The sequence below is a fragment of the Lithobates pipiens genome, unplaced genomic scaffold, assembly GCF_037356315.1.
Source record: "Lithobates pipiens isolate NorthernLeopardFrog02 unplaced genomic scaffold, aLitPip1_a1.2 Scaffold_30, whole genome shotgun sequence".
NCBI lineage: Eukaryota > Metazoa > Chordata > Amphibia > Anura > Ranidae > Lithobates > Lithobates pipiens.
This window is the reverse complement of record NW_027507791.1, coordinates 130,938,647-130,953,087: the sequence shown is the minus strand read 5'-3', so window position 1 is coordinate 130,953,087 and position 14,441 is coordinate 130,938,647. Positions and strand designations below refer to the sequence as shown.

General features: G+C 46.9%; 1 protein-coding gene across 2 annotated transcripts in view; it reads left to right on the top strand.

Annotated features, from left to right (window-relative positions):
- The window catches only part of PLCB2 (phospholipase C beta 2), a 384,423-nt gene that overhangs the window by 73,152 nt on the left and 296,830 nt on the right, over positions 1 to 14,441 (top strand). Inside the window, exons 1-2 of one of the 2 annotated variants that reach the window (XM_077464866.1) lie at positions 3,474 to 3,608; positions 14,058 to 14,135. In XM_077464866.1, the coding sequence (XP_077320992.1) occupies positions 3,522 to 3,608; positions 14,058 to 14,135 (165 nt within the window). In that variant the 5' untranslated portion in view covers positions 3,474 to 3,521. Of the gene's footprint in view, positions 1 to 3,473; positions 3,609 to 14,057; positions 14,136 to 14,441 lie in introns of those variants that run through there. The other variant, XM_077464867.1, reaches the window with a different exon arrangement.

The following is a 14,441-nucleotide window of genomic DNA, read 5'->3' as shown; positions in this document are numbered from 1 at the left end:
ATGAGAACTGTAATGGCACGGACGTGGCACTGTAGAGCACTGTAGTGGCACTGATGGCACTGTAGGGCACAGATGAGCACTGTATTGGCACTATTGTGGCACTGATGAGCACTATAGTGTGACGTGGATCTACTGACAGGGTGGCACTGATGAGCACTCACTAATGGGCACTGATGTGCACTATTGGGCACTGTAGTGGCACTGATGAGCACTGTGGTGACAAAAATGGGCACTGTAGTGGCACTGATGGCACTTTAGAGCACTGTAGTAGCGCAGATGAGCTCTGTAATGGTGCTGATGGGCACTGTTGAGGCACTGATGGCACTGTAGGGCACAGGCGAGCACTGTAGTGGCACAGGTGGCACAGATGAGCACTGTAGTGGCACTGATGGCACAGATGAGCACTGATGTGGCACTGATAGGCACTGTAGGGCCACAGATGGACACTCTAATGGCACAGATGAGCACTGTAGTGGCACTGATGGCCGTAGTGGCACTGTAGCCATAATTTGGCTATGACCTGGTCAGCAAGTGGTTAAAGGGCCGTTAAGCAGTGGATGTGCATGGACTATTTTTTGAAAAAAGGAATATCGTTTAGAATCACTCATGATGTTCTGCCCCACTTTCATGTATTTTACATGTTTTGTATTCAACTCTGTCAAATTCTCAGTCCTGAGAGTCAAGTACCTGAATGCCAAAATTGCATAGGAAGGGGAAAGGGAAGGATAACAACACATTGTACAATTAACAGTGTCACATATAAAAGAATTACAGTAACATAACTACCAACACCTAACTATCTATCTAGGCCACCCACTCTCCAGCAGCTTGATAGATGATCCAGTTGAGTCCTGAAACAAAACACATAGAAAAACAAGAACACACAAATCAGTATACACTGTAGGAAGCAAAACCCCACACTTTCTTTCCCCTGTCTGTGTCTGTAGTGACTAAGGCCGCGTACACACGGGCGGACTGTTCGCCCAACCTTGTCCGCTGAACAGTGTTTGGGCGGACAGTCCGCTCGTGTGTGGGCTTTCAGCGGACAGTTTCAGCGGACAGTTTGACGGACAAAGTCTTTCGGAAATTCCGAAAAACTGTCCGCTGAAACTGTGTTTGAGCGAACAGTCCGCCCGTGTGTAGGCTACTTTCGAAATGAGCAAACTGTTCCCGCTCGGAGGAAAGTCTGCTCATTTCGAGGTAGGCGGGGCCCGCGACGGAGACGTCGCGGGCTCCGCCGCCTGGAATGGGCTTAAAGGGGAACCCCAACGCCGAAAAAAATCGGCGTGGGGGTTCCCCCAAAGTCCACAACAGACCCTTGTCCGAGCACGCTACCCGGCCGGCCAGGAAAGGGGGGCGAGCGAGCGCCCCCCCCCTCCTGAGCCGTACCAGGCCGCGTGCCCTCAACATGGGGGGGTGCCTTGGGGAAGGGGGGGCCGCGCGGCCCCCCCACCCCAAAGCACCTTGTCCCCATGTTGATGAGGACAAGGGCCTCTTCCCGACAACCCTGGTCGTTGGTTGTCGGGGTCTGCGGGCGGGGGGCTTATCGGAATCCGGGAGCCCCCTTTAAGAAGGGGGCCCCCGGATACCGGCCCCCCACCCTATGTGAATGAGTATGGGGTACAATGTACCCCTACCCATTCACCTGTGAAATAAAGTACAAAAAAAACACAACACAGAGAAAAAATATTTTATTGCACAGCTCCGGGGGTCTTCCGTCTTCGGGGGTCTTCTCGCCGGACTCCTCCGCTATCTTCGTGTAGCTCTTTTACTAGCGGAGGAGCCTGGCTTTCTTCCTCCCCGCCGCCGGCCTCTTCTCCCGACTTCGGGGGTCTTGTCCCCCTCTTCGGTTCTTCTGCCGGGCCACCGCGCCTTCTTGTAGCTCTTTTGCAGGCGGTGGCCCGGTCTTCTGTCGCCGCTGCCTTCCGTTCTTCTGTCGCCGCCTTCGGTTCTTCTGCCGGGCCACTGCGCCTTCTTGTAGCTCTTTTACAGGCGGTGGCCCGGTCTTCTGTCGCCGCTGTCGCTGTCGCCGTCGCCGCCTTCCGTTCTTCTTCTTCTTCTTGTTCTTCTTCTTCTTCTTCCCCAGGAGATGTTGACACGTCGCTCTCTCCAGCCGGAATGCCAGAGCCGCGCTGTGCGGTCACTTATATAGTGACAATGGGGCGGTGTCACATGGTATATGTCACATGGGTTGGTCACATGGTGACCACGCCCCCTTACGATGTCATAGTCCCCATGTGACATCAACCCATGTGACCAACCCATGTGACATATACCATGTGACACCGCCCCATTGTCACTATATAAGTGACCGCACAGCGCGGCTCTGGCATTCCGGCCGGAGAGAGCGACGTGTCAACATCTCCTGGGGAAGAAGAACAAGAAGAACAAGAAGAAGAAGAAGAACGGAAGGCGGCGACGGCAACAGCGACAGCGGCGACAGAAGACCGGGCCACCGCCTGTAAAAGAGCTACAAGAAGGCGCGGTGGCCCGGCAGAAGAACCGAAGGCGGCGACAGAAGAACGGAAGGCAGCGGCGACAGAAGACCGGGCCACCGCCTGCAAAAGAGCTACAAGAAGGCGCGGTGGCCCGGCAGAAGAACCGAAGAGGGGGACAAGACCCCCGAAGTCGGGAGAAGAGGCCGGCGGCGGGGAGGAAGAAAGTCGGGCTCCTCCGCTAGTAAAAGAGCTACACGAAGATAGCGGAGGAGTCCGGCGAGAAGACCCCCGAAGACGGAAGACCCCCGGAGCTGTGCAATAAAATATTTTTTCTCTGTGTTGTGTTTTTTTTTTGTACTTTATTTCACAGGTGAATGGGTAGGGGTACATTGTACCCCATACTCATTCACATAGGGTGGGGGGCCGGTATCCAGGGGCCCCCTTCTTAAAGGGGGCTCCCGGATTCCGATAAGCCCCCCGCCCGCAGACCCCGACAACCAACGGCCAGGGTTGTCGGGAAGAGGCCCTTGTCCTCATCAACATGGGGACAAGGTGCTTTGGGGTGGGGGGGCCGCGCGGCCCCCCCTTCCCCAAGGCACCCCCCCATGTTGAGGGCACGCGGCCTGGTACGGCTCAGGAGGGGGGGCGCGCTCGCTCGCCCCCCTTTCCTGGCCGGCCGGGTAGCGTGCTCGGACAAGGGTCTGTTGTGGACTTTGGGGGAACCCCCACGCCGATTTTTTTCGGCGTTGGGGTTCCCCTTTAAGTTCATTCCAGGCGGCGGAGCAGGGATCAGGCAAAGTTACAGCTTTCCCTTTAGCATTCAAGGTTGTGATAAAATACACAATGTTATCTTTGCCCGGTCGGCAAATAATTACTTTATCTGCATAAACGTGTCTCCCATAGCTCCAGTGCAAAAGACATCCGGTAAACCAATCGTACATACTGGGAGAACACCCTGGTTTTCTGAAGGGCTTTGGCACTTTTAAATATTCCCAGACATTGTCGGCATACCAACTTTCTCTGTTCCACTTGATCTCCTGCATAACTTCTTTGGGGACATAAGGAAACTCCAGCCCATACTCTATGGCTACCTGCTTATTCAACAGCCATTGTTCTCCCAGCTGTTCCATTGACAAGGAGGGAAGAGAACCTGCACTGAGAGGAATGAAGGTACAGTGCCTTGCAAAAGTATTCACCCCCCTTGACATTTTTCATGTTTTGCTGCCTCACAACCTGGAATTAATATAGATTGTTTGAGGATTTGCATCATTTCATTTACAGAACATGCCCACAACTTTGAAGATTTGTTTTTTTTTTTATTGTGAAGCACACAACAAATAGGACAGAATAACAGAAAAAGTCAATGTGCATAACTATTTACCCCCCTAAAGTCAGTACTCTGTAGAGCCACCCTTTCACCTATCACAGCTCCAAGTCACTTTGGATAAGTCTCTATGAGCTTGCCACATCTTATCACTGGGATTTTTGCCCATTCCTCCTTGCAAAACTGCTCCAGCTCCTTCAAGTTGGATGGTTTGCGCTTGTGAACAGCAATCTTTAAGTCTGACCACAGATATCCTATTCTATTGAGGTCTGGGCTTTGACTAGGCCATTCCAACGCATTTACATGTTTCTTCTTAAATCACTCAAGTGTTGCTTTAGTTTTGTTTGGGGTCATTATCCTGCTGGACGGTGAACCTCCTAGCCTCAAATCACACACAGAATGGTGCAGGTTTTATTCAAGAATATCCCTGTATTTAGCACCATCCATCTTTCCCTCAACTCTGACCAGTTTCCTAGTCCCGACTGCTGAAAAACATCCCCACAGCATTATGCTGCCACCACCATATTTCACTGATGGTGTTCTTTGGGTGATATGATGTGTTGGGTTTGCGCCAGACATAGCGTTTTCTTTGGTGGCCAATAAGTTCAAATATAGTCTCATCAGACCAGAGCACCTTCCTCCATACATTTTGGGAGTCTCCCACATGCCTTTTCGCAAACTCAAAGCATGCCATTTTGTTTTTTGCTGAAAGTAATGGCTTTCTTCTGGCCACACTGCCATAAAGTCAAACACTACGGCGCGTACGACTTATTGTCATCCTATGTACAGATACTCCAGTCTTTGCTGTGGAAATCTGCAGCTCCACAGGGGTTACCATATGTCTCTGTGCTGCCTCTCTGATTAATGCCCTCCTTGCCCGATCCGTGAGTTTTGGTGTGCGGCTGTCTCTTGGGCCATGTTCTTTCCATTTGGTTATGATAGATTTGATAGTGCTCCTAGGGATCATGAAAGATTTGGATATTTTTTTTTTATAACCTAACCCTGACTTGTACTTCTCAACAACATTGTCCCTTACTTGGTCTTCATGGCAGTGTTTGGTTAGCAGTGCCTCTTGCTTAGGTGTTGCAACCTCTGGGGTCTTTCAAAAAGGTGTGTATTTGTAATGACAGATCATGTGACACATAGATTGCACACAGATGGACATCATTTCACTAATTATGTGATTTCTGAAGGTAATTGGTTGCACCAGAGCTTTTTATGGGCTTCATAACAAAGGGGGTGAATACATATGCACATGCCAATTATCAGTTTTTTATTTCTGAAAAATAGTTTTATGTATATATTTTTCAAATTTTACTTCACCAACTTATGCTGTGCACACATGGTCAGACTTTTTTCTACAGCGAAGGTCTGACGGAATAGTATATATACTGCTGTTCAGAGTATATAGTGCCTGGGGGCCTGGGGGACACCCACACCATTTTTTTAAGAATTTTGGTGTGGGTTCCCCATAATATCCATTTCAGACCTGAAGGTCCAGGTATGGATTTTGGGGGGTGACATCCACCTAATTTTGATTTAGTATTTTTGATATTTTTATCTATATTGCCAGGATCCGACAATACATTACAGCCGTGAGCAGTTTTAAATTACATTTTTTCCTTTAGAAATTTAATTTTGCTGTGGCACTGTTATAAACATGGGAAAGATGCGCTACTTTACAGGCATACTAAGGACAGCCCCAAGCATGATACTTAAAGGAATATTTCATTTTTATTGTTTCACTTTAAGCATTATTAAAATCACTGCTCCCAAAAAAAGTCAGTTTGTAAAACTTTTTTTCTGCACTGATACATGTCACCTGGGGCAGGACCTGGGTCCCCAAACACTTTTTATGGCAATAAATTGCATATAAGCCTTTAAAATGAGCACTCCTGTTTTTTTCACGTTCGTGTCCCATAGACTTTAATAGTGTCCGTGTGTTCTAATAAATGTTTTGCCTGTCCGCATGTTCTGCTGCAAACCGAACTGGGTGGTGTTGGGCTCATCCCTATTATAATAATAATTTCCCTTGTATCAACACGCTTAGGGGAGGGGACTGGACAGTGCAGGAGACAGCTGGCCTGTCTCACAGAGTAGGAGCATACAACCTCAGCATTTCCTGGCGTTTTTATAGGCATGATACAGAGCGGTGCACTGACGCACCAAACCCTTATGAGTACCCTGCATTAGGGTTTTGTTTGATAAAATAAATACGATTTTTAAACTATATCACACTATGGAGTTTCTCTTTGCTATATATGTATGAGGAAGTATCACCATTGGGACCTATGCAACTAACCTGGAATCCTGGTAAATTCAAAAGCATGTTCAGACCAAACTTAAATGTGAGGTCACGCGCTCTGAGCTGAGCGTCCATTACCTAAGGGTGGGGAGCACCTGAGTGAGATCACTGCAATTGATCTGCATGATCACGGTCACCAATCAAGTCACATTCATTTTATTTTTTTTATAAGGACTGTATAATAATATTATTTTTGTATTGATTTTGTGTGATCAGACTGTCATGGACTTATATGCACTAGAGCACTTTATGATCACTTGTGTGGCACTATATAAGTTATATATGTATACTTTTTAAGGATAAGTGCGTTTATTCACTAATTAAGTGGGATTTCGTAATACTAGTCACAGATTTATCACTGTAGCACCCTATACCAATAGGTAGGTGCTAGCATAGGATTTTTGCTAGGGAAACAGTCAGCACAGGTAAATTTAGGCAGGCCTATGCCTAATGCAGGGAGTGGTTAGAGTAGCAGGTGGGTGTGACCACCTGTGCACTAGTTCTGAGACGCCTCCCCTGCTTCCAGGGAGAATGTTCTGGAAGAGGGGCCGATCGCAGGAGGAGGCCCGGGAGAGCTGTGAGGGAACTTCACCTTTACATGGTCATTGGTGAAGTCTGCATCATTACATGGTCAATGATGAGGAATTCCTGGAGCAGGGGGGCAGGTGAACATAGTTCCCGGGACATTCCCGAGATTAGGACATTTGTCCCGAATTAATTTTGTCCCGGGAAATATCCCGGGAAATTCGGGTTTGTCCCGGGAAATTGAATTTCCCGGTTTTTGCCGCCGGCTGCTAGAGGTCCGCGGCCGGTGGAGACAATGTCTCCACCGGCTGCCATTTTTAAGAACACCAGAAGCTGGTCTTCAATAGAGAACCCGTGGCGCCACCCACCCCCGCTGCCAGTGTGTGTGAAGAGCAGTGGGCGGTGCCATAGTTCAAAGTCAGCGCGGCAACGACGGCTGCCGCTTGGAGGCCAGGAGATGTAATGTCCTGTCGGGGGAGTCCGTGCAGTGAGTATGTCGGGGCCAGTCTGTGGATGTGGGGGCCAGTCTGTGGATGTGGGGGTCGGTCTGGAGATGTGGGGGCCAGTCTGGAGATGTGGGGGGGCAGTCTGGATGTCAGAGGGGCATCAGATGTAAGGAGGGGCTCCGCTGATGGACACAGATGTGAGGAAGGTACCTCTGATGGGGCACCTGATGTAAGGACAGACTCCGCTTGGGACACCTGATGGAATCTGGTGGCAGGCAACGTGGCTAGTGACGCGCTCATGGCTCCCACTGATTCTGCATTATGGTGAGTTGAATGATTTCATTTCATATTACAATGTAATAATAGAAATAATGCGCTTCAATCATCCTGACGCCATAACAATAATGGCGCCGGGATGATTGAAGCGCTAACACCAGGTATTTGGAGTATCTTTATCTGCTGATTGTCAAACTCTGGCAAACGCATATTGCTATTGTGGTGTAGGATCGGGGGGCTGCTGTCCCTCCATCCCTCCCCCCGCATTCATCTCAGACTCTAACCACACCCATTTGAGCCACGCCCCATGTGAGCCACGCCCATTATTTTACGTAAACCACATCCATATTTTGCCGCATTTTCACCTTTTAATATGCCACACCTATAACCGCATGAACCGTCCCCTAATTATAATACAACTCCGCCTACTGCCAAAAAAGTGCGGAGACACTGACGTTTCTTATATTAGGAGGGCAGGGCCACCCGTCACCTGACCCCGCTCCCCTCTGACGCTGGTGAGGGAAGCCAGGGGTTCCCCAGTGACGTATGGGTGACCCCTACCCCCTCTGATGTAATGGATGATCATCCGTCGCTGGATAGCAAGAGTGGATTAGCACCGCTGGAATCTTTTTTTTATTTTTTTATTTTTATTTTTTATTTTTTTATTTTTAATAAAGGAATTTTTCAAAAGTGTGTTTGTCTTATTTAACCATTTTTGACACTTTCTTTGTGAAATGGTAGGCCCTTACCATTTCAAACGGGGGGGCGGGATCTGGGGGTCCCCTTGTTAAAGGGGGCTTCCAGATTCTGATAAGCCCCCCACCCGCAGACCCCCACAACCACTGGCCAGGGTTGTGGGGATGAGGCCCTTGTCCCCATCAAGATGGGGACATGGTGCTTTGAGGGGTCACAAACCCCCAAAGCATCCTCCCAATGTTGAGGGCATGTGGCCTGGTACGGTTCAGGAGGGGGGGGGGGGGGCGCTCTCTCGTCCCCTCCTTTTTTCCTGCGGCCTGCCAGGTTGCGTGCTCGGATAAAGGGTCTGGTATGGATATTTAGGGGGACACCAACGTCAATTTTTTTTTAATTTGATGCGGGGTTCCCCTTAATATCCATACCAGACCTGAAGGGCCTGGTAAAAGAATTTAGAGGAACCCCACGTTTTTTTGTTTTTTTTTATCAATGAATGAATTGTCCGCTCCATAATACAGAGAACACTCATTCAGTGTTCTCTGTATTACGGGAGCCGACAATTGAAAGTGATTTTAAAATACTTTTTTCCTTGCGAAATGACACTTTGTGCAGGGACAGTTCTAAGCACGGGTAACATGCGCCCCTTCACAGGCATGCTATAGACACCCCCCCAGGTACGAAATTTAAAGGAATATTACACTTTTATTGTTTCACTTTAATCATTATTAAAATCACTGCTCCTGAAAAAACTTTAGTTTTTAAAACTTTTTTTTGCATTGATCCATGTCCCCTGGGGCAGGACCCAGGTCCCCAAACTTTTTAGGACATATTAGCCTTTAAAATTAGTGAACGTTCGAGTCCCATAGACTTTAATAGGGTTCTAAACTTCACACGAAGTTTAGGTCTGTGCGCAGGTTCTGGTGCGAACCGAACAGGGGGGTGTTCGGCTCATCCTTAGTGATTAGTGCTTGCAGCTGTCTACCTATGAATGATAGAGGAGATTTTGTCTGGTAGCCCGCAAGACCTTTTCTTTTGTTTAACCTCCTCGCGCCCGCCCTATAGCCGAATGACGGCCGTAGAGCGTGTTTACTTCCGCAATGGGCGCCGCCGTGGGCGCGCATCGGGGAAGTTCTGTGTTTGCCGTGTCCCCCGGAGACAGGAAAACACAGATCGCTGTAAACGGCCAATCACATCGGCCGTTTACAGTGCGATCGGCGTGTCCAATGTGAGATGATCTCATATGTAAACATATGAGATCATCTCTCAGTGCCGCTCTTCCTCCTCACACAGACAGCGTGTGAGAGGGGAGAGATGAACGGCTGCAGTGGCCGTAAGTGTAAAAAAAAAAAAGTTAAAAAAAGTGCCATCCTCCCCCAGTGCCATCCTGCCCCAGTGCTATCCTGCCCCAGTGCCATCCTGCCCCAGTGCCATCCACCCCAGTGCCATCCTGCCCCAGTGCCATCCACCCCAGTGCCATCCTGCCCCAGTGCCATCCACCCCAGTGCCATCCTGCCCCAGTGCCATCCACCCAAGTGCCATCCGCCCCAGTGCCATCCACCCCAGTGCTACCTGCCCCCAGTGCCACCTGTTAGTGCTATCTGTCCCCAGTGCCACGTATAAGTGCCATCTGTCATCAGTACCACGTGTCATCAGTGCCACATATTAGTGCCATCTGTCATCAGTGCCACGTATCAGTGCCATCTGTCATCAGTGCCACGTATCAGTGCCATTTGTCATCAGTGCCACCTGTCAGTGTCACGTGCCATCTGTTGTCAGTGGCACGTGTCATCAATGGCACTTATCAGTGCCATCTGTCATCAGTGTCACGTGTCATCGGTGCCACGTATTAGTGCCATCTGTCATCGGTGGCACGTATTAGTGCCACGTATTAGTGCCATCTGTCATCAGTGCAACGTATTAGTGCCACGTGTCATCAGTGCCACGTATTAGTGCCACGTGTCATCAGAGCCACGTATAAGTGCCACCTGTCATCAGTGCCACATATTAGTGTCATCTGTCATCAGTGCCACGTGTCATCAGTGCCACGTATAAGTGTCATCATTGCCACGTATCAGTGCCATCTGTCATCAGTGTCACGTGTCATTGTCCTGGTGCTCCAGGGCCTTCAAAAGTGTAATAGGTAGTCAACAAGTTAGATGTGTAATTTATGCTCCTAGAACATGTGATGGCGCTCCCTGCATGTTGGGCCTCTCTATGTGGCCAGGCTGTGAAAAAGTCCCACACATGTGGTATTGTAATACTCAGGAGGAGTAGCAGAATTTTTTTGGGGGTGTCATTTGTGGTATACACATGCCACGTGAGAGAAATAACCTATTACAATGACAATTTTGTGGAAAAAAATAAAAAAAATGAAAAATCTTAATTTTGCAAAGAATTGTGGGAAAAAATGACAACATCAAAAAGCTCACCATGCCTCTTACTAAATACCTTGGAATGTCTACTTTCCAAAAAGGGGTCATTTGGGGGGTATTTGTACTTTCCTGGCTTGATCGGGTCACAAGAAGTGAGATAGGCCACCAGTACATCAGATGTGATCAATTTTGTGTGATTCGCACCACAGCTTGTAGACTCTCTAACTTTCACAAAGACCAAATAATATCCACTAATTTGGGTTATTTTTACCAAAGATATGTAGCAGTATAAATTGTGGCCAAAATTTATGAAGAAAAATTAATAATTTGCATAATTCTGTCACAGAAACAAAGAAATATGCGTTTTTTTCAAAATTTTCGGTCTTTTTTCATTTATAGGGCAAAAAATAAAAACCCCAGAGGTGATCAAATACCACCAAAAGAAAGCTCTATTTGTGGGAAAAAAAGGACAAAAAGTTCATTAGCACCGAAAGCTGAAAATTTGTCTGGGCAGGAAGGGTGTTTAAGTGCCCAGTAAGCAAGTGGTTAATAAACATACCGGTATGCTTATTGCGATTTTTTATTTTTTTTACCAAAAATATGCAGAAGAATACATATTGGTTTAAGCTGATGAATAAATGTGTTTAGAAATAAAAAAAATTGGGGATATTTATTACAGAAAAAAGTAAAAAATATATATTTTTTCAAAATTGTTCAAAATGTTTGTTTATAGCGCAAAAAATAAAAACCGCAGAGGTGATCACATACCACCAAAAGAAAGCTCTATTTGTGGGAAAAAAGGACGTAAATTTTGTTTGTCTCAGTCCCACTAAAAATCGCAAATCGCTACCATTACTAGCAAAAAAAAAAAAATTCCATAAATCTATCCCATAGTTTGGAGGCGCTATACCTTTTGCACAAACCAATCAATATACGCTTATTGGTATTTTACCAAAAATATGTAGCAGAATACATATGGGCCTAAATTGATGAAGAAATTAAATTTTTTATATTTATTTATTATATGTTTAAGGCTGGGTTCACACCGGAGCGAATCCGCAGCGTTTTCCTGCATCGCATGCCTCCCGCCGGCAGTTCACACTGCCCTATGCGGACTGCTGGGAGTGTCAGTGAAATGTTAATGACACCCCCAGATCAGTCCGCATATCGCAGTGCGATCTGCAAACTCAGACAGGAATCGGATCGCATGGTGTGAACACCCATGCGATCCGATTCTGCTGCGGACCAAAAAAAGGGTCCCGTGCGAGTTTGCGGCGGGTGCGATGCGAATTCAGCCATACTATCTGTATGGCTGAGCTCGCATCGCACAGAGATCGGATGTGATTTGCACTGCAGTGCGGTGCGAATCACATCCAGTTCTCGCTGCCGCAGCGGTGTGAACCCAGCCTTATAGCAGAAAGTAAAAATTATATATATTTTTTTTAATTGTCTGTCTATTTTTGTTTATAGCACAAAAAATAAAAGCCGCAGAGGTGATCAAATACCCTCAAAAGAAAGCTCTATTTGTGGGAAAAAAAGGACATCAGTTTTATTTGTTTACAGTTCCGCATGACCGTGCAATTGTCAGTTAAAATAACAGTGCCGCATCGCAAAAATTGGCCTGGTCATGAAGGGGGGTAAACCTTCCTGAGTTGAAGTGGCTAAACTACACTTCTAACAACTTCCTGGGTTCCTGGGCACACCCAAGGAGTATAAGGCTTTGTTCACACTGCCATGACCTGAAAGTTGCGTGACTTTGCCAAGCAACTTTTGGTGCGACTTTGAAGCAACTTCAAAATGTGTAATGTCGGATCCAAATAAGATGAGGCTATGACTTCAGTTCAATTCTATGGGCTGAAATTGGAAAGAAATTGGACCAAAGTAGTGCAGGAACCTTTTCCATGTCAGACCAGTTAAGACGGCTCTCATAGGGAAACATTGATTTTTTTATGTCATGTGACATGTGCTCGCAAAAGTCGGAGCGCATGTCACACCAGTGTGAACTGGGCCTAAAATCTCAGATTCTCACCATCGGTAGCTCAGAGATGCAACACCTGACTGGACAAGCCATATGCAACGAAGTGAGAGGCCTTCTATTGTCAGAATAAGGGCGGATTTACACTACCCCGCTGTATTTTGGACAAAACGCAGGCAACCCGTGGCTTTCGCACAGGTTAGCTCCACTTTCCCATAGCCTTATATTATGTTCTAAAGTTCTGGTGTACTTCCAGAAAGCACAGCTTCATTCGAATGATGAATGGTTATGCCAGATTCAAACATTTTGGAAGGACTGTAAATCATATGCAATCTGCCTTTATGTTTTTTGTGCAATAAATCACACTGTTCTGCCTTCCCACCACCTGAGCTGTGGATGATGAAGCCCTGAGAAGGATAGTGAGGTCTCTTAGAAGAGTGCAGCTGGTCATACCTAGATTCCATAGATCATACAGAGGGGCATTTTGACCTTCGCTCCAGTGGAGGTTTCTACTTTTACATCTTTAGTTCTTGTTTGATGTTTGCAATGGATGGAATACACATTATTTAGACATGGATTTAAATTGGACTTTATGTTTATTTGTTAAGACTTTGATTTATATTGTGTAGGACCCTCTAGTGTGTGCTAGAAGTTAGTACAGGGTGTGTTAGGATTTAGAGTAGGCAAAATATAGTTTGTCTCAGAGCTAAGTCTGAGCCATGGAATCTGAGTCAGGGTTCAGTAAGGTCCAGGGCTGGGTGACTCATACTGGCAATGCTCTGGTGCCTCCCCTAGTCAAGAAGGTTAGAGAATCTTCTAGATTTAGTGGGTAGAGGTTAGGAGGAACTGCCCTGAATATTTATGAGGCCTCAGCCAATCCCAAGCAGTGGGATGGCAGGGGGCAGTGCTTACCTCATAAATAGACATGTGCCATGCCAGCAGGGCAGTCAGTTGGAAGATTGAAATACAGTGCTGAGGAGGCTGTCTCTGGCCCTCAGGTGGTGTCCCCCAGTCTGGGGGGGGGGGGGTTCCTGCCTTGAGCCGAGGCTTGAGTACTGGAAGGATCCTGCCATAATAGATGGGAGGAAGCCCTCCCTGGATGCACGGGATCAGGAGAGGACAGTGTGAGTAGATCAGCACTTCCGGGAACTAACAACGGGGGAGATTGCCACATGTAGCCAGTCTCCCTGAAAACAGCAGTGTGCGTAAGTCTTCATCCTTCCCTGAGAGATCTCCTGAGAGTCAGCCAAGTGTGCTGTTGAAGAGTCAGTTGGGAGGACTGGTGTGAGAGTTAGTCTGGAGGGCTAGAGAAAGGGGCAGCTGCAGCCAGGAGGGTTGGCAATGCCTGAAGATGTGGTTCTGTGGTTCTATACACAGCTAATGTCTCAGTACACACAAGGAGCTCAGCAAAGTATATGGTTCTCCTTTATTTTCCCCCACTATGTGGATATTTAGTTATATCTGCACTCAATGCAATGTATATCATCACATAATGTCACAATGCAGATCTAGGTTATCACTAATGTTGTTGTTAATAATACTATTAATGTGTGGTACTTTTTTAAATATCTGGTTGTAAGGGTAATTAATACTGCAAACACAGTTGTGGTCTTCATAAAAGCCCACATGTAAAAGTTTAAGATTGTTATAGTTCTTTTATTGTCATATGTTGCTTTATGACAGTTCCATTCTTGTCCTTGTAGGAGACATCTACAGCATCACCAGTAATTCTGCGGGTGGATCCAAAAGGTTATTACTTGTACTGGACTTTTCAGAGTAAGGTGAGAAAGAAAATTAAGTGGTTATTTCATGTGTGCTCTACTGACTTTTCTTGTTTCTTGGGCAACATACAATCTTCTGGTTTCTCTCTAACTCCTGTTTAATATATTGTAAAACCTCCACAAATGCACCACAAAGAGAAGTCTTCAGTATTAAAATACGTACTGTATACAGTCATGAACATTGTTGGGACATTGAAGGGGAAGTGGACATGTTTACAGACTTTCTTCGACCAACAATAAAACAAAATCATGGTAAACTGGCGGTTTCTGTGTCAAATGTGACCCGCTCCTTTGCGGCCCTCGGCC